Source organism: Solanum stenotomum, chromosome 8, assembly GCF_019186545.1.
Source record: "Solanum stenotomum isolate F172 chromosome 8, ASM1918654v1, whole genome shotgun sequence".
Classification (NCBI taxonomy): Eukaryota; Viridiplantae; Streptophyta; class Magnoliopsida; order Solanales; family Solanaceae; genus Solanum; species Solanum stenotomum.
This window is the reverse complement of record NC_064289.1, coordinates 12,166,418-12,194,413: the sequence shown is the minus strand read 5'-3', so window position 1 is coordinate 12,194,413 and position 27,996 is coordinate 12,166,418. Positions and strand designations below refer to the sequence as shown.

Sequence of the window (27,996 nt, the reverse complement as noted above, 5' to 3'; positions counted from 1 at the left end):
GTGGATACCATTTTCATACATAAATTTGACTTAATATTAACATCTATCCTAAGTTGCGATGTTATCGCATTTACTAGACCACTATACAGACTGAAAGATTCATAGATAATCCCCTCCATCTGAAAATCAACTTATTTCCCTATTTCATTAAAAAAAAAAAAAATAACAGTCAGTCTTACATAATACAAAGAAATAATAAATATGTTGTATTTATATTCACTTTTCATACCAAGATAATACAAAATTCATCCACAACTCCATTCTTCTCACACAAATTTATACACACTCGTCATTACTTATTCATACCAATATCATTACAAACAGTCTACCAGAATTCATACCATAAAACACATTTCATAAAAAAATAACAGTCCATCGTACATAATACAAAGTAATAATAAATATGTTGTATTTATATTCAAATTTCATACCAACCTAATACAAATTTCATCCACAACTTCATTATTATCACACAAATTTATAGACACTTGTCATTACTTATTCATACCAATATCATTCCAAACAGTCTACCAGAATCCATACCTTAAAACACATTTTATACATGTATTTTTACACATTTCATATATTTATAAGGGCAAACCACATAAATTCCACTAGTTTAGGTATTAATTACTAAGATTCCCAATAGTTTCAAATATTACTTCCTCTACCATATTTCATGTTTATGATACATGAGTCTGAATCCATGAGATACATGTATCTGCCGAATTTTAAAATTGAGATACAAAATTTATTTATTTAACTTAATTGATTGTAACTGATTTCCTCAATTAGAGGAGTAATTGAGAATTTTCAGAATATATAGATAATTAATTTCATTTTATTATTCTTTGAAATAGTAAATTCAGTAATATTATTAATATAAGATAAAAACATTATATCTTGGTAATGTAATTTGATTAATTTCAAATTATTACTCTTATAATAATAAATTCATTAATTTGATGTATCTATTATCAATATATGATGTATCCAACAAACTAAACACTTAGATACATGAGTGTCATACAAGTACATTCATATGTATCATAGAAGTATCTAGCATTTATTTCATGTATTTGTTATAACGTATCTATTATTAATTTTATGTATCTATTTATAAATATATTTATATATCTAATATTAGTTTCATGTATCTTTTATATGTATCTAGTATTAATTTGATGTATCAAGTATCAATTGCATATGCTATATCCAAAAACATGTATCTCGAATACATAGTAAGCATATACATCTAATTATGTGTATCTAAATATGAAATATACAAAAAGAAGAAGAATATACATCTAATTATGTGTATCTAAATTTCATACGTTATATCCAAAAACATGTATCTCGAATACATAATAAGCTTATACATTTAATTATGTGTATCTAAATGTGAAATGTAGCTAAAACACATGATTTTTCTTAGGAACAAATCACGACTGTAGAGTATCTGCCGTATAATTAATATCATCGTGTTGTTAAAAATCATGTATCCAAAATTTATTGGTGGATACATATACATGTTCAGATACCTCATTACTAAAAATACAACTCAAATCTTAATTAAGATTACTACTTATTGGATACACATGTTTCAAGGGCTATATCAAAGTAATATTGGTACTACCACATCCATGTCGCAGTAACGAAAGAAAACCTTAGAAGAACACCAGCAAACAAAAACTCTCTACAATACTCCCTTTGATCCTATTGCGTTATGGCATAACATAAGCAAAACTAAGATCCATTTCTTGTGGAGACAAACAATCAAGACCCACTCTGAATTGAAAGTTTTCTCTCTAGCAGTTACTTTGATTTCATCTTGTTATAAATGAACAATACAAAATAATATTTGGGTTTAGGATAATTTGCCAGCCATGATGATGATATCTTGAGAAGAAGAGAGTAGATGAGCTATTGTTGGAATGAAATTGTACGGTGAAATTTTTTATCAGAAAGGAGGAGACATAATTGAGTGATAAATATGGGAGGGGAGAATTAAGAGATAGTGGTTAATTTGGAGTGAAAGAGTTAATTAAGCAGATAATTAATCAATCCTAGTTTTAAGGGATGTGAATATCTAATTGTATCTTCAAATAATATATTAATATATGGTGTAAAATATTAAAAGTGGTAATATATGTAATTGTTTGAAAGTAAAGATAATATTAGTATATATAGTAGTGATGTATGTCTAATAAGGTAGTTTATCCTATTTATAACGATAACATCATCATTATTTCATACGCTGTCACGAAACAATATAATCAAATCATTCAAATATAAATACAAAATCGCCACATCCATGGTGTTTACAGTATACAAAAGTACAAAAACCAGTTTACAAAAAACTCATAACATCATTTATTCAATTTTCACAAAAAATATTTTGTAATATGAAACAAACGAACGTTCATACAAAAGAAAATCACAATTTAAATTTATTATACACAACCAAAATCCAAAAATTTCATTGTCCTTTACTGAAATTGGAATAAAAATACAAATAATAAATCGCAATGAATACTAACCAAAAAGATACCATCTACCACCATGATTTATTAATATCGATAAGAATTCGTCCATTACCATAAAATAAAAAAAATTGAACCAAGAATATTTTGGAAATAGTCGTGAATGACGACAATCACAAAAAAAAATTCGAGAGACTGAGAAACGTTTGAATAAAAAAAAGAAAATCTAATTTTTGAATTAATTTTAACTGATTGAGTAAAAAAAGGAAAACAAATTGACAGAAAAAAATTAGAGGGAGAGAGAAACATTTGAAAAAAAAATAAAATCTAATTTTTTATTTAATTATAACTGATTGAGTAAAAAAAGAAAACCAAATATTCCTATTTTGTTTTGAATCCCCTAAATTTATGGCATTATTAATTATCCTTAACGTTATCCATTTTTTTTTATGATATTTAAAAAAACGTTTTTTAGTATTATTTTTTATTTTTTATTTAATAAAATGTTAGAACCTGAAATTTTTTGTTGTTACAATTTAAAAGTTTTATTCTACTGTTATAACTTGAAAATATTAGTCTAATAAATGTCATTTATAAAATTTTCACATCTTAATATGCATGAGCAAAGAAGTAATACTTGGCTATATTAGTTGCTCCATCCATTTTAGTTGTTTGTATCAATTTAAAAAAGAATGTCTGTTATATTTTTTAATATCTCTTTAATCTCAATTTTACACGTAATATGTTTCAAACCACAAGATTAGAGAGCATTTTGATACATTCTACATATCTTTACTTTCTTAAATTCCATGCTAATAGTCAAAACAAGACAAACAAATTGAAACGGAGAGAATACTTTTTTTTTTCCTTGACATTTAAATTGCAAAAATCCCGGCAGAGCTTGATTGAGCAATAAAAACCCAATATTGAAGGATCGGAAAAAACATAGAACTAATATTTATAAGGAGAAACATTAAGAATAATGAAAAAGAAAAAGGATGCACCTGATACAGAACATATATGACGGGTTGCTCAATGCTCGTGTTCTCTTTGAGCTCAAACAGATAACACTTCCTCTGGCTCATTTTCCACTCCAAATTCATGGAAGCAACAAGTACTTTGACACTTGTGCTTCATGAAACATATCCCATTGTTTCAATAATTGTGTGACATAGCCTAACATTGAGACAAGGACTTAGTTAAGGTGTGCTTCTTAATTAGTATTAAACTATCATATTCTGCAACTTAATAAGATACAATTCACCCAAGGCTTATAGTCTAGCAGTAACAGTGCCATTGGGAGTCACCTACAGGCTACATAGTAGGTGCGGCTTTGACTTTTTTCACTGTTTCTCACCGTGATTTCCCTTTCAAAAGTACTTAGTAGTTAGTACCCATTAAAAGTAAGGAATGAAACTTTGAGGGGGAAAACAAAATTAAAGTACTAATATATCAAGTTAATTAATCTAAGTTAACTTCCTACGCAGAGATATCATGATAGGGAGATACTTTAGAGTATAAGTTACTTTTTCTGTTACTGATCACTAGCAATGCATCCTACCTGGGCACTGGCCTTTTCAAGGTTACCAAATACAAGAGCAGAAGGAAAAGAAAACCGAGCTAATTAGGTAAAAGATGGTGAACTAATAAAAGTTGGCAGAATTTGGGAGATGAAATAAGAAAAGCGAAAAACATGATTACCACCAACAAGGGTTGTAGTGGACTGGTAAGTACTCCTTCATCCTTAACCAAGAGGTCTCGGGTTTGAGTTTGCTTGGGTACAGAGTTGCTTTTGTTAGGGAGCGCTTTCCGGCCCCAACGTGGGACTTTCTAGTGTGAATCTGGATTTAATCGGACACCTGGTGGGAAAAAAAAAAAAGGATGGTTACCATACAAGCAGAATTTAGGAGATGAACAATCATGACTTACTACTTCAACTTGCAGAATATGTGAGGTTATGTCAATTCAACATTGAGTTTTTGTATAAAAAAGAGAAAGAAACAGTTATTACCACTATTACTGTTTGAAAGTTTTTGCTTTATGAAACTTATAATAAAACTGTAAATTCCAACTTCGCATTTTTTCAGGTAGTTTCTAACTCTGACCACTAGACTTTCCAACTTAATTCTTGAATATTAACAGCTTTTTAGTGATTGTTGTTGATGGGCATAGACTTGAAGGTTAAACTAATTTTATCTATTATCAGCTGAAGATTCTAAAAGTATAAGAGAAAGAAAAGGATTGAAGTCTCAATCACATCCAAGCTTAATTTCGATTTTGAGGCATCGTCATTAACAAGATATAATTCCTTAATTATAATTCCAATAACATACTTCCTTTTTTTTTGTTTCCACCTAGTGCCAAGAATCACCTCTGAGGCCCGACTAATATGAATTTGTGCCGGTAAATCCTATTTTGAGGGGTACCGTGCTGCTTCTCTAACAAAAGCGACTCCATTCTCAGGCTTTGGTTTAGGATATAGGGGTACGTACAACCCTATCACAACCTTTGGTGGTGTCTAATACAGTCTTTAGTTTTCCAAAACACCTACTACTACATTCATATTAATTTGATTCTTAAATGTAATATTATTCAGTAAATTTAACAAGGAAGATGTACTATTATGCTTTAGATTTTGAAGATTTGCTACACAGCTATCTCTACTATTAGGTTCCCGCTTGAAGGTCAGTATATCAACTTAGTTTATTTCGAATTGATTGCTGCCAAAATGAGAATACCCAACCACAAGAATGATGTGATTTAAAATTAACTATTATATTGGTATAATTTCGTTTAATTTTGAGTTTAAGCTATCAGATTGACTCTTATATCTTTTTTAAACCTGTTAATTGCCATTTTCTTATAATTTTAATGTAATTATTGATTTGCCTTATTAATTCATTAATGCTAAGTAAATCATTATTTTTGCCTAATCTTTTCCAACATTACTAACGTAATACTTAACCTCATTGAAATTAAATCGTTAATCTAACTGTATTCAAAATTCAAACTATCAAACTTTAATAATAATAGGTATTTTGAGTTGCCTTAAACTCGGTTTCTTGGTAATTACCTCAATATCCCAGCATATAGAGCTACTTCTGCTTAAGTCGTGCGAAACCAATACTTCTGTATTCCATCCTCATAGATTATATGAACTCCCCACTGTCTCACAATGCGCCCAGGGATAGATGCCTCGAATAGGCTATAATGGTTAATGTCTCTAACATCTGTTCCAGACACCTGCAGTGAAGAATACAACGGTATGTAGGCAAAGCAAACACACCAGCCATACGTTCTAGATGCTGTGCCCACTTTACATTCTTTCTCTAGCACTTTAAGGTCTTTCAAATGGTCATTGCATATCAATTTGGCATTGATGAAAGCATAGTCATACTTCCCAGATAGCCTTGAATCAGGACTGCAAACACCTGCCCCCATGCAAGTCACGCAGCATATAGCAAAGCCCTTGAACTTATCATTATACCAATTAATGGGAAGTTTGAACGAGATCTTTTTCTCAGCACTCTGATGCATAAACCATTTGGGAATTGCATGTTCAGGAAAGACAATGGAACAAGTCACCCTATGATCAGAGTTAAGAGAGGGAAGGATCACATCATCCATATAGTTTGATAGAAACAAACTGAGAATCTCATCCGAAATTGAGCTATCATTCCTCTCCTCTGTATAAGATTGTTGATCAAAACTATAATTGGTGAATGAGAGCAATTTCAACCTTGGGTACATCCATAGCTTTGCAATACTTTCTTTTGCCAAAAAATCTTCTACATATAATTCCTCTATATTCCGAGGAAGTAGGGGAAGTTCCTTAAGTTCCTGACAGTGTGTTATATTGAGATATCGAAGGTGAGAAAGTTGGCTGAAGACATCAGGCAAATCAATAAACTTATTTCTGCTCAGGTTCAGTTCCAATAAAGAAGTCAAGTTCTTAAGAGCAGCAGCTTGGTCATCACATAAATTACATCCACTGAGATCTAAGCTTTTCAGTTGCCTCAAAGCATGAAACAGGCTGGGTAATATCAAACTGCGAGCATATTGCTGCTTAACCTTCCGCCCATTTCTTAATGATAGGATCTTGAGTTTGCTTAAGTTTCCAACAGAATCTGGTAGTTGCAAAATGGCAGTGTTGCCAGCATAGAGCTCCTCCAACTGGCTTAGATCACCTAGATTTTCAGGAAAAATTGCAAGTCTTGAGCAGCCTTTCAGAATCAAAATTTTCAGTTTTCTCATCTCACAGACACTGGCTGGGAGTCTTTCAAGGTTTTCACATGATTGCAAATCAAGCAAGCTGATACCACTGAGCTGTCCTACTGATGAGGGCAATTCACAAATTGCAGTACGTGCCAGAAGGAGCTCTGATAGCGATTCCATATTCCCTCGAATTTCTGGAAATTTTTCTAATTTCTGACAACCTGAGAGGTTGAAGCTTTCAAGAGATTCCATTTGAATACTACTTGGTAAAGACTTGAGATTTTTGCATTTTTCCAGATTCAAGAAGATAAGCTTTTTGAGATTTCCAATGGATGGATGAATTTCAACCAAACTTTCACAACTTTTTAGTATAATCTTCCGGAGGTTTGGAGTCTCACAAAAATTGGGTGTTCGGAGTAAACTTCTTGAAAAACTTAGATTGAGGATTGTCAACTTGTCAAATGCCTGTTCATAAAAAGAGAACAAATAAAAATATCAGCTTTAACTGTCATTTCTTTTCTTTAAATTAAATATGATTCTTTTCTGAAGGAGATGAACAATACCTTTGGTCCCTTGAAGATTTCAACAAGAGAACTACAAGTCATAATGAGCCCAACTAGATTTCCCGGATCAAAATCTTCTGGTAAAGATACAAAAGTGTAGTATGACCAATCAAGCCATTTCAAGTTACTGGGGAGATACTCAATAGGGTCACAAATAGGGTCATGATGTCGGGCCTCCTCCCCTTTGACAATGAGTAACCTTAGACAAGGCATGTTTCTGAATTCTTTGCTCCACTTGCATATATGACGGTCTGAGCCAATTGGTGCCATAATGCCTTTAATTGACTCTGTCCTCTGGAAAAGAAATTAAAGTAACTTTGTTAAACAGAACATACTTCCAAACATAGAACCTATTCTCCTTAATATACAAATCTTAATCTATATCATTTTTTGTTGGAATTAATAGGGTGTACTGAGGTTAGGATAATACTGGTAGTATAAGATTTATATGGATTTGCATTATGAGTTCATCCAAATTAATTGAGAACTTCAAATATTCTTATTTCCACTTCCTTTTCATTATGACCCGATAAGAAATCCATTCTCCAATCAATATAAGGTTTGATTTGACATGTGTTACATTAGGAGGTCTTTCCTTATCAACCAAAAAAGCTAAAATTTGAACTTATCAAAGAATAATTTTGCATTACTTTTTAAAAATAAAGCTCTTTATAAATCTAGAAGTTTATATATCATGTTCTTAAATAATAGTTCTGCATAAATTTATTCTGTAAGGGGTCGTTTGGTTGGGAACAAGTTATCCCATAATTACCCTGGGATAACTTATCCCACCATGTATATGGAATAACTTATCTCATTACTATGATATAAATGGTGGGATAAATCATCCCAAACAACACACCAAAATTTTATCTCGGGGCTATTTATTTTTATCCTTCACACACCAAACAACCCCTAAGAGGGAGAAAATTTTGTGACAAACTATTGAACAAGACAAAGATTACTATAAGCTAGTACCAAATTGTCATCAATAAAAGTACTTTCAATGGAAGAAAGAAAAAGAACAACAATAAAAAGAAACACAACAAATTATTTAGAATGTAAATATATAATAAAATCACTTTATGAGGAAGAGGAGGAGAAAAAGAACATGGTATGTTCAGCACAAGCCCTCATGTGGGTACTTTGGAGGGAAGGACTAGGAGAACTTTTGAAGAGAAAGAACATGAGTTCGTACAGTTTAGTGTTTGCCTTCATTTTTGCTTGATTTTAAGAGCACCCACAAAGTTCTAGTTGGAATAGATGATTGGGTGTCATGGCAGAGAACCATTTTATTGCAGCCCATTTAAATTTGCCCAGTGATGGATGAATTGATGAGGTAAATCCAAGGTGAGGTGTCATGGTGTATGTTATTTAGAGATGACATAGTTCTGATTGACAAGACTGTCGGAGGAGTTAATGCTAAGTTGGAGGTTTGGAGACAAACCTTGGAGTATAAAAGGGTTTAGGTTAATTAGGACCAACACGAAATACTTAAGTGCATGTTCAGTGACGTAACACACGAGGCAGGCGTGAAAGTGAGGATTGATACCCAGGTTATCCAAAAGAAAGAAAGTTGCAATTATCTTGAATTTATTATCCGAAGGGGGAGATTGACGAATGATCTCACACATCATATTGGTGCAAGGTGGATGACATGGAGGCTAGCTTCTGGAGTATAAGAAAGTGCCTCCAATACTTAAAGACAAGTTCTACAGTGGTGGTTAGACCGACTATGTTATATGGAGTGGAAATGTTGGTCGGTCAATACCTCTCATATTCAGAAGATAAAAGTTGTGAAAATAAGGATGTTGAGATGCATGTGTGGGCATAACAGGAGAGATAAGATTAGATATAATGATATGCGAGACAAGGTAGGAGTGGCATTGATCAAGGACAAGATGCAGGAAGTCAGGTTGTGATGGTTTGGGTATGTGAAGAGGAGATGCACGGATGCTCCAATGCAGAAGCGGGAGAGGTTGGTTATGAATGGTTTCAGGAGAGGTAGAGGTAGGCCGAGGAAGTAATGGGAAGAGGTGATTAGACAATATATGACACAACTTTAGTTGACCAAGGATACGACCTAAGATAAGTGGTTATGGAGGACACACATTAGGGTAGAAGGTAAGTTAGGTAATTGAGTGTTATCTCACTTATCCTTCCATACTAGTAGTCGTAGTACTATTCTTGTTGTTTCTTGTTATTCGATCTCTGTTTCTATTAAATGTTTCTTGTGCTTGAATTATCGTACTATTTTGTTGTAGTTATTTTTCATTGCTAAAAATGGTTTGACAAGCTTTCTTTACTATTTTGTCATGACTTCTTCACTTTCGTTTTTTTCCGAAACTGATTTGAAATTCTTATCGGAAGCAACCTCTCTACCTACCAAGGTAGGGGTAAGGTCTACTTATTCTAGAAGTTCATATATCATGTTCTTAAATGATATATCTTACTATAAACCAAAACCAAATCGTCATCAGTAAAAGTACTTTCAAGGGGGGAAAGCAAAAGAAGTAACAACACTAAAAAAAATACACAAGAAGTTATTAAGAATGTAAACAAATATATAATAAAATCATTACATGAGGAAGAGGAGTGGAGAGAAGAACATGGCATGTTCTGCTCTAGCCCTCATATGGGTACTTTGGAGGGAAAGGACCAAGAGAACTTTTGAAGAGAGAAAACATGATTTTGTATGGTTTAGGTCTTGCCTTTATTTTTTCTTGATTTTAAGAGCATCCACAATGTTCTTGTAGGAATAGATGATTGGGTGTCATTGGTAGAGAACCATTTTTGTGCAACCCATTTTTATTTGCCTGGTGATGGATGAATTGACGTGGTAAATTCAAGGGGAGGTGTCATGGTGTATGCTATTTATAGATGACATAGTTTTGACTGACGAGACTGGCGGCGGAGTTAAAGCGAAGTTGGGGGTTTGGAGACAAACCTTGGAGTCTAAATGGGTTCAGGTTGAGTAGACCAAGACAAAATACTTAACTGCAAGTTCTACGTAACACACGAGGTTGGTGTGGAAGCAAGGCTTGATACCCAAGCCATCCAAAAGAAAGGATTCAATTATCTTCAGTCTATTATCCAAAGTAATGAGAAGATAACGATGATCTCACACATCATATTATTGCAGGGTGGATGAAATGGAGGCTCGCTTCTGGGGTCTTGTATGATAAGAAAGTGTCATCAAAACTTAAAAGGCAATTTCTACAGAGTAGTGGTTAGGCCGACTATGTTGTATGGAGCGGAATGTTGGTTGATCAAGAACTAGAAAGTGTAATCAAAACTTAAAGGCAATTTCTACAAAGTAGTGGTTAGGTAGTGGTTAGGCCGACTATGTCGTATGGAACGGAATGTTGGCTGATCAAGAACTATCACTTTCAAAAGATGAAAATTGTGAAAATGAGGATGTTAAAATAGATGTGTAGGCATACTAGGAGAGATAAAATTAGAAATGATGATATGTGGACAAGGTAGGAGTGGCCTCGATAGCAGATAAGATGCAGAAAGCGAGGTTGTGATGGTTTGGGCATGTGAAGTGGAGATGCTCTAGTGCAGAATTCGGAGAGGTTGCTTATAGATGGTTTCAGGAAAGGTAGAGGTAGGCCAAGAAGTATTGGGGAGAGGTGATTAGATAGACCACGACACAACTTCAGTTGACCAAGGATATGACCTTAGATAGGTGGTTATAGAAGACATAGATTAGGGCAGAAGATTAGTAGGTAGCTGAGTGTTATCTCGCTTATGCTTCCATACTAGTTGTCCTAGTACAACTCTTGTTGTTTCTTGTTATTCAATCTTTGTTACTATTAAATGTTTCTTGTACTTCAATCATCGTATTATTTTGTTTTAGTTACTTTTCCTTGTTAAGAATGCTCTAACATGCTTTTTTTAATGTTTTGTCATGATTTCTTCACTCTTGCTTTTTTCCCAAACTGCTTTGAGATGCTTTTACTTGAGTCGACGGTCTATTGGAAACAACATCTCTACCTCCCAAGGTGGGCAAAGGTCTACTTACACTCTACACTCCTTGGATCCCACTTGTGGGACTACAGTAGGTATGTTGTTGTAAAAGTCCATCATAAGGACAAATAAGACCTATGAATAAATAGAAGTTAGCACACTCATTTTCTATTCGACTATAATTGTTTAAGATGATAAAATCTAATATTGCACAATCATAATTAAAGAAAGAACACTAGTAAATGGATATTGAGTAAGCTACTCCAGTTAAAATCTGTAGATGGCACATCCAGTAATCTATGAACTAATCTTCCTAATTGGTGGCTACATGAGACATCCTTGTGTGTGAAGTAATATGGAAGAACAAATTCGAACATACAAGGCTATATTTGTTACCAAGATATTACATAATTTAATAAAGATACTATCCCATGAGAAGCAGTTTAGATTGAGAAAAATGTACTAGATCTGAAGTTTTAATCCCACTGAAGCCACATAATGAAAGAGAGAGAACGGAAATCTCCAGCATAGAGGAATTCTTACCTGATCTGCAGAAAAAACAGTTTTTATATCTTGTTCATGCCATAGTCTACTGTGCTTCCATGGCTTGTCATGGTCCACATTACGTGCCACTTGCTGACCCATTTGTTCTATCAAATCATGCATCTCAACCATTCCTTCTGAAATATATAAAAGAGATTTTTGGATGAGGACATCAATTCCAATCTCTGATCGGAAGCCTAAACTGTTCAGTACTGTTATCACATCATCTTTCTTTCTTCCTCTAAAGAAGCATGCAATATCAAGAAATGCATTCTTCTCTTCATGGTTCAATCCATCTAGACTTATACTGAGCTGCTTAACAATTTCATCATGCCCAGTATCTTTCAGTCTATCTATTGCACTTCTCCACTTAGTTACGCCTCGTTGGTAGAGAAAAGAGCCGAAGACCTTAAGAGCTAAGGGTAGGCCTTTAGCATAATCTACAATAGACTTGGAGAGTTCCAAAAATTCTTTATCAGGAGTCGGTTTATGAAAAGCGTGCCAACTAAAAACTTCAATAGCATCATCTTTAGCCAAAACAGGAACAGAATATAACTTGTCATGACTACGTAGTAAATCTTGGTTTCTAGTTGTTGTAATGATTATACTGCCACCACCAAACCAGTCATGATTTCCAACTAAATATTTCAATTGGTCTTCATCATCGACATCATCAAAAACAATTAAAACTTTCCAGTGGCAAAGCCTTCTTTTTATCATGTCGGCCCCTTCATAAAAACATGCTATATTCATTGATTTTTCTTTTAAGAGTTTTGAAAGAAGCGTCTTTTGCAAGTGCATCAGCCCATGTTTCTTTGATTCTTCTCTAACATTCGCAAGAAAACAAGACCTTTGAAATTGATGAGAAACCTTGTCAAAATATTTTCTTGCAACAGTTGTCTTCCCAACGCCTCCGATCCCCCATATTCCAATAAAGAAAACATCACCTGATGGAAACTTCAATAATGATTCTACTTCACCCATACGAGATTCCATTCCCACTAGATATTTTTCAGTTGCTGAAACGGTGTGGTGCATATTTTGGAAGTTATCATTTATAATCTTCTCAATAGATTCTGCTTCATTCCTGCATTCAGTAAAAATAAAATAATAAAAATGGACATTTTAAACACAAGAAATGTTAAAGTAGCCAAAAGCAGTCCATATTCCATCTATTGCTTCTCTGGGATTAATCTAATATGAGTGAGGGAACAGGGTCTTCAAATTCACAAGAAATCTCGTTTGAAGTTCCTCTTTCAATAGTTGCCTTCTCTATGCAATCCATTTCCATTATAACATCCACATGAACACTTTCATTTACATTGTCAGCAAAAATCATGCTTCTCCCAAACAAGATTCAATTGCCACTAGATTTTTGTCAGTGTCAGATACTATGGTACCCAATCATCGTAATAAGTTCTCATTTTCTTTATAAGTAAGAAGGATTGAATTCAGATAAATGCTCATGAATTGAAAAATAATCCCTTTTATTACGTACAATCAAAATATTTTCTGTGGGCTATAAATTGTGCCTACTACTGTACCAGTACAAACCAGCATTGCCTGATATAGTAATTGATCATATGACATTTGATAGTAGACAGTTTTTTTTTTTAGAAAAAGAAGCTCAAGGTGAAGTTCAATAAAAAGGAAATATAATAATTAAAAATATCAAAACCCAATTTTCCTCTCTCCCCCAGCTTCTTCTTCTGCTCCAGGCACTCCATGAGGTCAGTCACCCTATCCTCCCTTCTTTTCCACAATTTCACCTCTTAATAGTACATAAAGTTCAATACAAAATGCACACTTCATTGGTCTCCCAGCAAGTCCCATAGCAAAAACATCAAACAAACCACATCCAATGAATGCCATTTTAGCAATTAAGGGTAAATTAGGAAATTTGATCTTGTAGCATCTGGACATGGGGCAATAAATACAGCTACGTGCTCAAAAGCAATTGAATGGCATGTGTGCTGCCAGGTCATATAAAGGGGTTCAAAAGACACACTTATGCCAACAAAAGGTGTCTATGGTCACTAAAATAACTGAAGTGTCTACATGACCATCGCTGACAAGTTTAAGGGGTTATCGGGGTTATCTATGTAAGACAAAAGAGTATATATTGTTGACCATGCAATATTAATTACTCCTGTCAATGAGTTATGGTATTGCAATCTATGTTTTACTACTCTATTAGCAGCTCACAACTTTGGACCCAGAGAAGAAAGCATTAAATTTCACTGGAAGTAATTTTACTTGACTACTCTCACAGTCAAGTACATGGATGTTGACTGATTTAAACAGAGTACACATTTCATGAGCCTAATGGCATGCAAAACACAAGATTGAAGTTTTTCACTCAAAACTAAAATATACAAGCATACTGTAACCAAAATTATGTCATGTTAACATGATTCTGTTTCTCTCTTGAATTCCACCCCTACCCCTCCACCCATCCCCGATAAAAAATCTGTTAATGTGTTCATCTTAAGTGTATTTTAGCCCAAAAGCCTGTATTGCACATCCAATCGAATGGTACTTTCAGAAGGTAATTTGATCTTTTAAAGTAGAATAGAGAGACTTTCTTAAAATAAGTAAAAGAAGAAGAGGGGTCTTGAAATACTCTCAATTAGAGTCCGAGTTTTTGGTTACTTATCAGAAATTATATAATAAACTGACCCCTGGTGTTTTCATGATGTTCTCTTTAGATAAAGTAGCAAATTTGTTGAATTCTTGGGCAAAGGCATCCGTAACAAGAATTTTACCAAAAAGTAGAGAACTTACAAAAGTTCACATGCAATTCTTAAAAGCATGTTTATTTCAAAGACTACGGAAACCATTGGAACTTTGCATGGCATTTCCCAAAAAACGAAAAGATGTCTCAATGATTAAGTGAAAACTCAAGAGATCTTTTACTACTCACCCATTAGCAGTTTTACGAACATCCAGTCCTGCTATTCCAGCAGCTCTATGTAGAGCGTCCTTCCACCTCTGCACCTTCTCCAAATTATCCTTGTGATTTGTCTCATCTTTTTTCCGGAGAGCAATATCGGCCTCGTGTTTACTTGCCAACTTCTCAAAATTAGCCTTGAAATCTTCCCTGTGTTTTTCCAACGCTTTAGCAAAGCTGCTGCTCTCAGCTTCACAGAGGGCTTAAAATGTTAATTTCAGGTATGTATGTATGTATTAGCTATAGAAGAGAAAATACCAAAATAATGATTAGAAAAGTTATCTTGAAAGAGAATTTAAGTTTGATAAGTTAAATAAGTCGGAACAATAAATAATATTATTAGTGAGTCGGGAGTGTTACTTTCAATGAATATTTCTGATTACTTACTTTTCATGCGTATATCTGATGGTTCGACGTTATAGAAGACAGGATATGCTTTCTGTTCCTTCTTGTCAACACACTCCATGATCATTTTGAGTTCCTCCAAGCACCAGGTGGATGAAGCATAGTCCTTGGAGAAGATAATAATGGCAGTTCTTGATTCCTCAATGGCTTTCGAGAGTTCTGTTGAAATGATCTTTCCTCTTTCAAGTTTTACATCATCTTTGAATACATTGATTCCTATGTCTTGGAGACGTTTAAAAAGATGGGCAACAAAGTTATTGCGGGTGTCTTCTCCTCTGAAACTCAAAAAGGCATCATATTTCCACTTTTGATTCGCTTTATTTTTTGGAGCCACGGAAAATGTATGGGTTCTGGCAATCTGCAAATATACAAGCAAGAGTAGGTAAAGACTTGGGAGTAGAGCCCAGAAGCAAAAAGAATGATAAAGAAGAAAAGGGACTCTCAAGGAGGGTTGACTGAAAACAATTATCTATACATTAACAGAAAGACAGAAGAGGCTCGCATGTCAAATCTGCCAAACAAAGTAGAAGACAACATCATTAACTATGTTAATAATTTTGGGGTCGGCTATATGAATCCTCAAATCTATTCCGTTTAATTTGTACTAGTTTCATTTCAATACTCAATAATTTTGATACAAGACTAATTAGGGAGTTCTCTAACACAAGGGGGTCTCTATATTTTCTTAAAAACCGTAAGGTGGGTCTCTACATTTTTCTACTTACATACAAATCTCTGAACAAGCTAAAAATACTCCTAGCATATACCGTATATATTGTAAGTGTATCAGCACGACTAAACCTTAGCCTAACTAGTTCGTATAACCTATTCAAATCGACATCAACTTTTTTTAAGGCAAAATAATGCACAAGAGGAAAAAAGAATGTCAGCAGAATTCTCAACCATTAGAGGACCACACACCTGATATGCAGAAACAGTGTTCATATCTTTTTCATGCCATAGTCTACTGCAATTCCATGGCTTGCCCTGCTCAGCATCACGTGCCACTTGCTGACCCATTTGTGCTATCGGATCGTGCATCTCAATCATTCCTTCTGAGATATATAAAAATGATCTTTCGAGGACATCTATTTCATTAACTAACACGAAGCCAAGTTTATTCAATACTGTAATCACATCTTTTTTCTGTTTTCCTCTAAAGAAGCATGCAATATGAAGAAATATATTCTTGTATTCGGCACCCAATGCATCTAAACTTATGATAAGTAACCTAACAATTTTCTCATCTCTGAAATCTTGGAGTCTATATAATGCACTTATCTGTTCTTTTGTACTTTGTTTGTAGAGAAAAGAACCCAAGACCTCCAGAGTTAAGGGTAAGCCTTTAGCATAATCTACTACACAGCACGAGAGCTCTTCGAAGTCTTTAACTGGAGCTCCTTGTTGAAAGGCGTGCCAACTAAAAAGTTCTAAAGCCTCATTGTTGGTCAGTTCTGGGACACGATAAAACACATCATGCTTGCCAAGTAAATCAAAACTTCTAGTTGTTGTAATGACCCTACTGCCATCACCAAACAAATTACGCTGTCCAGTTAAATGTTCCAATTGGTGATTGTCATCCATATCATCAAGAATAATTAGAAATTTCCTGGAACGAAGCATTTGGCTTATAAATTCGTCGCTGCTAGCAAAATTTGCTAAACCAACAGAATGTTTCTTGAGAATCTGGGAAAGAAGCTTCTGTTGCAAATGGTGTAGGCCTCCCCGTCCATGCTTTTCTAAGACTCTCCTAACATTTGGAAGAAAACAAGACTCTTCAAATTGACAAGAGATCTCATTAAAAAGTGCTCTGGCAACAGTTGTCTTCCCTACACCAGCCATCCCCCATATCCCTATAGAATGAACACCGCCAGATTCAACTTTCAACAATGATTTTACTTCCTCTACACGAGATCTGATTCCCACAAGATATTTTGAAATGTTCATAACCTGAGAAACCTTATCAACAATTTCCTCAATACATTCTTCAGCGTTCCTGTGTCCAATAGAACATATCATAGCAATAAAATATTTGAAATGTGATAATTGATGAAAGCGGAAAGCATTACCCATGTCCTGAAAAATGTGACATTAAAATTTCTCTAAATTTGCAAGAAACAACACCTCAAATTGACAACGGACTTGTCAATTTTTTTAGCTGGAAATTGGAATAGTTATCCACTCTATGCCACCCAGTGCGCACATCCGCACCAAACAAACACAGGTAAACTACATTACAAAGAATAATTGCATAGCTAAGTTGCTCGGTGTCAAATCCTTCGAAAATACACTATTTTCGGAGGATTCGACACTCAACCATTGATATTTTTGAAGAGTTTAAGCAATATAGTTACAAAGTATAGGGAGTTTAGCTGCAGCTAAAAAAAAATCATCCAGGCAAAGCTCGTGTACAATATTTATGTAGGTTGAGTGATTCTTGGATGGTTGACTGTACAATATATTTATATAAACACAGAACTGAAATGGGTTAAATATACTACATACTATTGAATATAGTTTAAATATACCTTAGTTATACTTTCGAGCTAAATATATCCCTCCCGTTATACTTTTGGCACATATTTGCCTTTATAACTAACAAAGGGACATGTGGACTGCCAGGATTAAAAAAAAACCCAAAAAGTTCAATGATGCACTTGGTTAAATCATGAGTTATATATCCAAAGAATTTAGGGGCGTTTGAATTGAGATTTTTAAGGCGACTTATAAGTTATAAGTTAAAAAGTAAAAAAATCATAAATAGGGAACCCCAACTTTTGATTCTTTTTTAGCTTTAAAAAAATATTTAAAAACACTTTCAATGTTTATCCAAATAATTTCAAAACAAACAAATAAAATATTTACTATGTTCAATAATAGTTGTTCACTATATTAAAAATAGTTATTGAGCAATACTTGTTCAATTTAAAAAATCAAGAGATAATTTACCATTTATGTCTATTTTATCTTTATTATTAAATATTATTTATCATCTAATACATTTTTCAAATAGTGTGTAAAGTTAATAATGGACAATTACCGTTAAACATAGTATTTAAACGCTAAAACTCACTAAAAATAAGTGGATCCGAACACCACTAAGATAAATTCCCACTTACTACTTTCTTTGTCTTAAGCCACCACACAGAGGCTGTGTCAAAAAATATATATAAAGCAGAGAAATAGAGAATATCCCAAAAAATTGAATCAGACTCAGCTAGTTTTTTTGAGTTACTACTCACCGACGGATATGTTCGAAAGGTTCATAATCATAGGAATCCACTTCTTTATATCCCACAATGTCGAATGCTTTAGAGAGAGCGTCCTTATACTTCTGAACCCTCTTCCAATTAGCACCGGGAAGATCATCGAGTGCGTCGCCATGTTCGAAATTAAACTCCCGTGTTACTTCTGATGGTTTTGTGCGATAGAAGACCGGGAAGAATTTTTGTCTGCGTCTGCCAACGCACTCCATGATCTTGGTGATTTCTTCCAAGCACAGTCTGGATAAAGCATACATCTCGGAGAAGATTGTAATAGCAATCCTTGATTCCTCGATGGCTTCTGAGATTTCTGCCGAAAATGGTTCTAGTTTTGCAGATCTGCCATCGTGTTTGAATGCCTTGATTCCTATGTCTTCCAGACGTTTGTAAAGATCGGTAACGAAGCGTTTGTTGAAGTCTTCCGGTAGAAAATTCAGGAAAACATCATATTTCCATTTTTTGACAGATAGAAATTGGGAAGCCATGGGTAAAGTCGGACTCTGGACTGGCTATCGGTGAAAATGTGAGATCTTGTGGCAATTTGGAACTAATAACAACAATTTGTCATCCAGCAAACGCTTAAGTCAACTTTACAGATCTCCATCAGCTGCAGTAAACATTGTTTCAGCAATTATAAGCCACGTGTCCTCTTAAATAAATAAGGGCTACTTTTCTAATAGAATAAGTCCATCTCTATTTTATTCTGTATTTTTATATTTAGAGGGTCTTCTCCAACTCATCTTCAATTTACTCTCTCTATTTGAAGAATTACTATTTATACTCTTTATTTTATTATTTTTTATTTTATTTTTATTTTTATTATTATGTAAGTAACATATTATTTTTCATATAAAACCATTAATTAAATCTCTAATATTTATAATTCTTTTTAAATATAATATAATATTTTAAATTTTTATTATTTAATATATACTACTTTTATCTAGAATTAATAATATTTCAACTTTTTTAAAAAAATTATCACTTTAATGTAATTTTTTTTTATTATTAATTTCCATTATAAAGAATGCACAAAATTAAATGGTTTACAATTGTTCAGACTATTTGTGATCCACGTTTCCAAAAAAAGAAATATTTCGCGATGAAACAAAAATCATACCAAAAAGATGTTGAATGTGCATTCAGAGTTCTGCAATCGAGGAGCAACATGATCTTAATGCACCAATTCAAAATGTCGTTGAGACTCCAACTGCAACGACAAAAATGATGGTAGATAAAAAATTTCGATTTGAATATTTTTTAGCTAGATATAAAAAAATGAATAAAAATGCCCAATTATAATTATTAATGTTATAGTAATGACATCATGTCTTGTGTGATACTACTATTCTAGAATTTAGTAATTATGATGACAACAAACTAAAACGGTCGTTCCACAAACAAACAAGAGGTTTTTTTATGTTAATTTTGGGTCGGATTTGAAAGGGTAAAAAGAATGGGTGAAAAAAAAAATTACACGATTAAGCTAACATAATTCAACCTAATAATAATTTTATAAAATTACATAAATCAATGAAGATTTTCTTTTTCCTCAGATTCTTTCTTTCATGATGGACAAGTGCACATCTTTAAGAAGATATATACGTGTATATGTGCATATATGTATCTATGAGAGATGAGTGACATTTAGAAGAGATACATATGTGTATACGTGTATTTAGTAACTATGAATTGTCGAATAAATTCTCAGGTATTATCATTTCAAATTTAACACTTCTCAAAACAATTTCACCAGGAAAAATAGTTTATACATGCTAATACAATTATCTTTCTTCCAAGTATATATATATCCATGCATAAATGATACATAATAATTGAAATTCTCCAACCAAATAAGAATATGACTTGCTCTAAAATCGTTGTATCTAGTAAAATTGATATATGTATGTTATGAAATACTTCTTTCGTTTCATATAAGTGGATCACTATACTAAAAATAGTTGTTCCACAGTAGTTGTCCACCTTACAAAATTAAAAAGACATTAATTAATTTTTTTCTATATTACCATTACAATTAATTATTTTTGAAAATGTTCATATTTGATTGTAAAATTTCAAGAAGTTTTTTGATGAGTGAAATAGTAAAATTATATTCTTATTTATGATTTATTAAGTACTATGCAAAATGAAAAGTGAACATACTAATATGAAATAGAGAGAGCAAGTATAAAACACACATACACATATACCTAGGGGTGTGCATTCGGTTTTTCGATTTGGCGGTTTGGATTTCCGGTTTTTGGTTTTGTAAAAGTGTAACCCAATCTGATCCAAAATAAATTTGGTTTGGTTTGGTTTTCCTCTATTCGGTTCGGCTTTTTTCGGTTTGGTTATTCGGTTATGTCAATAATTAATAACATATATAACAAAAAGTAATAATATTTAATCTCTTAAATATATTTTCTAATATAAATCATAAGTAAAACTTAAAACACAATGCTTATAAGTATACCTATTATAGATGTAATTCAAACATAAAATATAAATATAATCATCATGAAAGGCAATAACCAAAAAGGGACAAAAGTGGTTAACTCCAACTTAATTCTAAGCCTAAACATTATATATATATAAAAAATTCAGTTTTTTTCAATTTTTCGGTTTTTATTTTTTAAAATCCAAAACCAAACCAAAAAATCAAACAAAGTAATTTATTAATCCAAAACCAATCCGAAAAACCAAAAAACCAATCCAAATAAAAATTCGGTTTGATTATTCGGTTTAATCCGAATAGTGCACACCCCTAAATATACCTATACATCATATACATGCATAGTACTTAAAATTGCAATTGTAAAACACATATTCAGAGAGGGGGAGGAATAAAAGAACGAGAGTGGAGAGTAGAAAAAAGTGAATGATGCAATTTTAAGCAAGATTATATCTCAGATATAATTTCTATTCAAGACATATACATGTAATTATTGAAAGTGTCTATGCATATAGTAATTGAGAAAAAACATAAAGTCATCATTAAAGTTGTCTCGTATTTGCATAGAGACACCTTAATTTTGGAAGTGTCTTGTCACCCCACATAACTATTTAGTATCTTTATAAATGGGTCATTTTGACCCATTTCCTCGTATGGGTTGTTACCATGCACATGAGGCGCGTGAGGCAGTGTTTTCACTGCCATTAACCAGCTATAAAGTGCCACATGTCGTTTTATTTCTTTATTATTAATTATTTAATTAATTTACATCATCTTCTCCAAATTTAAAGAGAAAAGAGCGTTGGTAGCCCTAAAATTGATTTCGACTTTTTTTTCCAAAGCAAGCTCAACGTTGGTGCTCTCTCTTTGACGAATTCATTCTTTTTCATTTGCTTCTTCACCCAAATTCAAAAATCCAATTACCTTTTCTTCATCTTCTTCAACTTAGAAGATCCATTTACTTCATCCATTTTTATCACTTTTTTTCTCGTCTCTTGCTTTTCTTTGTTTCTTTTTCTTTTTTTATCCTCTTTTTTTTTTTAAATAAAAAATAAAAAATATGTGAACTCCATTATTCAATTGATTAGAGAGTACTATGAAACTCCATTTTTATTCTTATTTTTTGTCTGAATATAGAACTTCATTACCTTGCTTTAGTAACTTGAGAGTTGAATTGATTTTTTTTAGTGATGATTTAGTGACGGAAATAGTGTTGTAACAGGGAAGCATCATGGAGGCTATGTTGAAAGAGACAATGGCTGCTACTTTTGGTGGATTTACAGCAAAGAACAAAGGATTTGAATAATGAAGGTTGAAGAAGAAAGAGGGAAAAAATGAAAATAAAGTTAATAAAAATAGAAAAAATGAAAATGAAACTAAAAATTAAAAATTAAAAGAGTTTAATACGTGACAAACAACAATTGGTGTGTGATTGCACTTCTTTTCTTGCAATTGAGGTTGGGTGAAAAGTGAGATATTTATAACACTCTTAAATTGTTCAATGAGGAAATAGGACACCTTTGTGGAATTTCACTGGGTATGTTGTTGTTGTTGTTGTTGTTGTTGAGGAAATAGGACACCCACTAAGTTAAGGTGTCTTTTTGAAAATTCGAGACAATTTCAGTGGTGACTTTATGTCTTTTCTCTATAGTAATTCAATGGTATTCTAATGTGTATTTGAAATTGGAGGAGTATATTTATCCGTTTATCCAATTATATTTGAATTATATCACTCGAAATACAAAATCTTAAGATACACTTAAATATGAAAAAGATTATTCGTTGATGGCGGCATTTTTTGTCCGATAATCAAATAGTTTAAATTTTATAATGGATCAAATAATTAAAATCTAAGGTAATAAAATAATTGCTTATTGTTGTAAAATATAAGTAATATACGTAAGTAGAGATCATCTAATTCAAATATCTTTTAAGTCTATTATAATAGTAAACGATAATTCTATTTATAAGTTGAGAAATCATTTAAAAAATTATTATATTAAATATCCATATTAATAAATAAGTATATTTTTATCCAAAATAATATTTAGAACCTAAAGAATATAAGTATAAGTAGTTCATGTATTAGTTTTAGTCCATGGATAATTGAGCGTGAGTCGTGACTGACCTAGGATTTTCATTAAGGGTGTTCAAAATTTAAAGAAAAAGACACAAACTATTTGAAGGAGTTTGATATCTATTATATATACTAGATAATGTGGCCCGTGCCAATAATATAAATGGTATGTTTTGGGGCTAATAAAGTTTTTGAAGCGATTGTTTGCGTGGATAAAGGAATAAGTTTTTTTTATCACAATCATATACTTTCTTTGATGCTATTTAAGGCATAATAAGACTACCCACATACAACATTTTTGAAATATTTTATGTTGTCAATTATCATGATTTATAGTATTTTTACAATAGATTCACTTCAAGAATCAGTGGAATTTTTTGTATTTTTTTCAAAACATATTTTATATTGTCAATTATCATGATTTATAGTATTTTTACGCAATGTTTAAATATATATAAAAAAATAAGACAAATAAATTAAAATGGACCCAATATATGTTATTTTTGTTGTCTCAATTTATGTGACACAAATGAAATTTGGAGAGTCATCCAAATTTTCATATTTTTTTAAAAATGTTTTAAGTTATTAATTATTGTGATTTATAATATTTTTATGTAACTTTCAAATAACGTACATTACTGGTCACTTTGTCCTAATTTATGTGATATGGATAAAATTACAAAATTAACCCTTTTAAAATGTCTTTCAGATATTTTAAGTTGTTAATTATGATTATTTATAATACTTTTTTGGTAATTTTAAAATGATATGTGTTATTTTTTCTGTCCCAATATATGTGAGCCTAATAGAATTCTTAGAGTCAACGTATTGTATTATATAGCTTTTAAATATTTTAAATTGGTAATTATTGTAATTTTTAATGCTTTTTAAGTCATTTGTAAATGATATATGTTGCTTCCTTGATTGAGACTTTTCCATTTGTGACACATATATATAGATATTTGGTGCCCGTGTCAGCACGGGCCCAATAAATATTAATTTTTTTTGTTTTAATTTATGTGATATAAATGGAATTTGAAGATCAGTCAATTTTTTATATGTTTTCTTATAAATATATTTGAAGTTATTAAATTGTTGTGATTTATAGTATTTTTGCGTTAGTTTTGAATAATATAGGTTACTCATGTTTCAATTCACGTGAATAATCATAAATATTTTCAGTTGTTAATTTATTGTGAATTCTAGAAATTTTGACGTTATTTTCAAATAGTACATGTTACTTATTCTATTCCGATTAGTCAACCAAATTTCTTATATGATTTAAAAATATTTTTAATTGCTAATTATAACATCTTTTATGTAACTTTTAATAATATATAATTTGTTCAAATTCATATGACAATGATAAGATTTCAAGAGGCAACGCAATAAAAATTTAAATTTTTAAAAAAGTTGTACCTCTAATATATTTTGTAGCTAAAATATATTCTCTCCGTCCACTTGTATTTGTGATGTTGCGCTTTTTGAAAGTCCATTTGACTAATTTTTAAAGTTAAATCAGATTGTATTAATTCGATATTTAAAAAATAAAATTTAAATATGCAAAATCTATACAAAAAGTACTATAAATTGTAATTTTTTGCCTATTAATATGATGAAAAAACACATTGTAAAATATTAGTTAAAATTGTTATAGTTTGACTCAAAAAAGGAAATCATAACAATTAAAAGTGCATAGAGAGAATAATAAATAGGTAATTAAATTTGAAGAAGTTTAAAATAAAAGGTTGAAAAAAAGAATTAGATAGACAACATATATTGAAAATTGAAAACATATAAATAATAAATGAGCCCAAATGAGGTCAAACTTTTTGGCTTAGGTAATTAATGATGTTAAATTGTCCAATAATATAAATTTTAAAGGTACAATCATAAAAGAAGAATGTACAACACTATCAAGCACATATCATTCAATACTTGTCATGTGCTAAGTAATAGATATTCCACTTATTATATATAGTAATACATTAAAAAAATTATTTTAATCATATATAAATAGTATAATTTTCTATCCAAGGAGAGTGTATGAACCCTGACCATAAGGTTTTTCCGCCCCTGATTGTGAGACGTATAAATAAGGAACTGGGGTAAAGTTATCCCGTTGACTCTGTTCCTTTAGTTCTAGTCAATGGATAGTATTGCATCTTTTTCATCTCATTAGTTTCTTTTGCTTCACATTTCTTTTTCTTGATTAGATTTCTCCATGGATTCCCAGAAAGAATCGAACCAAAAGTGGAAATACGATGCCTTCTTGAGCTTTAGAGGTGAAGATTCTCGCAACAGTTTTGTTTCCCATCTCTACAAACGGTTGGAAGAGAGAGGATTCAACGTATTCAAAGACGATGAGAAACTTGAAAGAGGAAGACCCATTTCTGCAGAACTACTGAACGCCATTGAAGAATCCAGAATTGCAATTATCGTCTTCTCTGAGAACTATGCTTCGTCCAAATGGTGCTTGGAGGAGCTCACCAAAATTATGGATTGTGTTGAAAAGAAGGGTCAGGAAGCGATCCCAATATTCCACGATGTTGACCCATCAGATCTACGCAGGCAAAGTAATAGCGTTGCTGTAGCATTGGCTAAGCACGAGGCAGATCTCAAGGGTAGTGATTTGGGGAAAGTGCAGAGGTGGAAGGATGCTCTTTGTAAAACAGCCAATATAGCAGGATGGGATGTTGGTAAAGCTGCTAATAGGTAAGTAAATAAAAGTGTAATTGTATTAGTATATGAGTTTTTGAATCTTATCTCCATCTTCACCGAAAGGGCTATCGAACTGATTAAAAGCTCAATCTGTGGTTTGGTTTGCCATCATTTGTGAAGTTGTATTAACACAAAACAACTTACAGTGGTGAGGGCTATAACTGACTCCTAGTCCTCTACGTAAATAACTCAACATTTAACCAAGTCAGGGCCGGCTCTATGCTTGAAAAAATAAGGCCTTCGCCTTAGGCCCCCAAATTTCGGGGGCCCCAAATTTTTGTGAAGAATAAATTATGTGTTAAAATTTTTTTAGAAAAATTAATTATTTATGATAAAAAGTATAATTTTTTTAAAAATAAATTATTTTATCCGCTTTAACATCTTTTGTACTTTGTTAAAAATAAGAATTAACAGTGAAAAGTGTTGAACAAAGTGAATTACGAATTATTTTTTATTTCTTTTTAAATTTTAGTTTCAAGCATTACTCTAACCATATTAAAATGAGATATACCAAGTCATCAATTTTTTGAGTCAAATTCTATGATTCTAAACTTCTAACTCTTATCTTTATTTAATATTTATCAACTTATTACATATATCATTATGTTAACAATGCATATAATAATTGTCTCACTTAAAGGATGTTTTTCAATGTTGTGTTGATAAAATCTTACCTAAAACTAGTAACTCAAAAAACAATATTAAGTACTAATAATTTTCATCTTAATAGTGTACTTTTTTTTTTTGAATAAATACGTATATGAAGTGTATTTATATTTTAGGCCGCGAATTGAAATTTTGCTTTAGGCCCCCAATTACGTTGAGCCGCCCCTGAACCAAGTGCACCATTTAGCCTTCTTGTAGCACATGTGTCATCACATAATAAGAAGCATGGGATGAAACACTTGCAAATGACACTTCTTTCAAGAATCCTAAACGAAAAAATCTATGAATATACCAAGTTTCTATGAAGGAGCTGACATGATAAAAAGAAAGCTTTGCCTCAGGAAGGTTTTAATTGTTTTTGATGATGTGGATGATGACCACCAGTTGGAGTATTTAGTTGGAAAGCATGATTGGTTTGGTGATGGCAGTCGAATCATTATAACAACCAGAAATACAGATTTACTTCGTTGCCACGGCGAGTTATATTCTGTCCCTGAATTGGCTAAACGTGAGGCTCTTGAACTTTTTAGTTGGTACGCCTTTCGAAGAAAAACTCCTGATAAAGAGTTTTTTGAACTCTCCAAGTCTGTAGTAGATTATGCTAAAGGCTTACCCTTAGCTCTTATGGTCTTGGGTTCTTTTCTCTACAAATGAGGCATAACTGACTGGAGAAGTGCATTGGATAGACTCAAAGATACTGGATACGAAGAAATTGTTAAGCAGCTCAGCTTAAGTCTAGATGGATTGGTCTATGAAGATAAGAATATATTTCTTGATATTGCATGCTTCTTCAGGGGAAAACGGAGAGATGATGTGATAACAATTCTAAATAGTTTTGGCTTCAAATCAGAGATTGGATTGGATGTCCTTACTAAAAAGTCACTTATTTATATTTCAGAGGGAATGGTTGAGAATCAGAGGCGTATTCAGGATTTCGGGATGATGGGTGCATTATTACAAAAAGGTTGATCCAAAATATAAATTTGATCGGTTGGACATTTAGGTTCTTATTACTGAAAACCGTTAAAATTAATATTATAGGTCCAAAACTAATTAAAATGTCAAAAGTGTTATCAATAACCATTTAGAGAGGTGTTATCTAATTTTACAAAGAAAAATAAAACAAGATGAATATAAAATTCAAATTTCTAACCTCACGTAGAGAGGTGCACCCAGTCATCATCGCATTATATGATACTCCGAATATGGGTTCACACATCTATATTTCAATATTTTTCAAAAATATAACACTACTATATATGATCTCGGGAGGGGAGCATGGGTTCACGTGAACCCGGTGACCCCTCCTTGGATACGCCTCTAGTTGAGATGCATGATTTGATCGAACAAATGTTAGGATATAGTATTAACCATGCGTTTTGATATAGTATTATTATTGAACAATTGTTTATTCATTTATTCAATTCAATAAAGTGTTACATTAAATAGATCAATTGTCATATATGTGTCCTTAACTTATATAGTAGATGATTTGGTGTATAGAGTTTAAGCTTATACACAGAAGATTAAATCATCAGTTCTTATAAGTTAAAAGTTATAGTTCACAATCGTAGATGGAAATTTTGGACAAAACCATCAGAAAGATTGTAGCACGAGATTAAATGTAATTTATCTTGATTATGAGAATGGTATAGTTCTAACTTCTCGTGCTAGTGCATTTTGTAT

The 27,996-nt window shown here is 32.2% G+C and overlaps 2 protein-coding genes, 1 long non-coding RNA gene and 1 pseudogene across 5 annotated transcripts in view; 2 read left to right on the top strand and 2 right to left on the bottom strand.

Annotated features, from left to right (window-relative positions):
* Positions 1–18,945, bottom strand: part of LOC125872635 (TMV resistance protein N-like) — a 363,550-nt gene extending 344,605 nt beyond the window's left edge. The window contains exons 1-7 of the mRNA XM_049553395.1: positions 18,374–18,945; positions 16,053–17,127; positions 15,114–15,489; positions 14,700–14,916; positions 11,777–12,863; positions 7,262–7,555; positions 6,671–7,163 (exon numbers count right to left, since the gene is read on the bottom strand). Coding sequence (XP_049409352.1) covers positions 6,671–7,163; positions 7,262–7,555; positions 11,777–12,863; positions 14,700–14,916; positions 15,114–15,489; positions 16,053–17,127; positions 18,374–18,879 — 4,048 coding nt within the window. The 5' untranslated portion in view covers positions 18,880–18,945. The remainder of the gene's footprint in view (positions 1–6,670; positions 7,164–7,261; positions 7,556–11,776; positions 12,864–14,699; positions 14,917–15,113; positions 15,490–16,052; positions 17,128–18,373) is intronic.
* Positions 1–27,294, top strand: part of LOC125872667 (TMV resistance protein N-like) — a 163,261-nt pseudogene extending 135,967 nt beyond the window's left edge.
* The window catches only part of LOC125872642 (TMV resistance protein N-like), an 87,023-nt gene that overhangs the window by 44,241 nt on the left and 14,786 nt on the right, over positions 1–27,996 (top strand). The gene's annotated exons all lie outside the window — the stretch shown is intronic.
* LOC125872683 (uncharacterized) lies at positions 2–6,215 on the bottom strand. Its single transcript, XR_007447147.1, has 4 exons — positions 5,557–6,215; positions 4,185–4,342; positions 3,488–3,659; positions 2–139 (listed from the first exon to the last, which is right to left on the bottom strand). It is a non-coding gene; the product is annotated as an uncharacterized LOC125872683 (long non-coding RNA).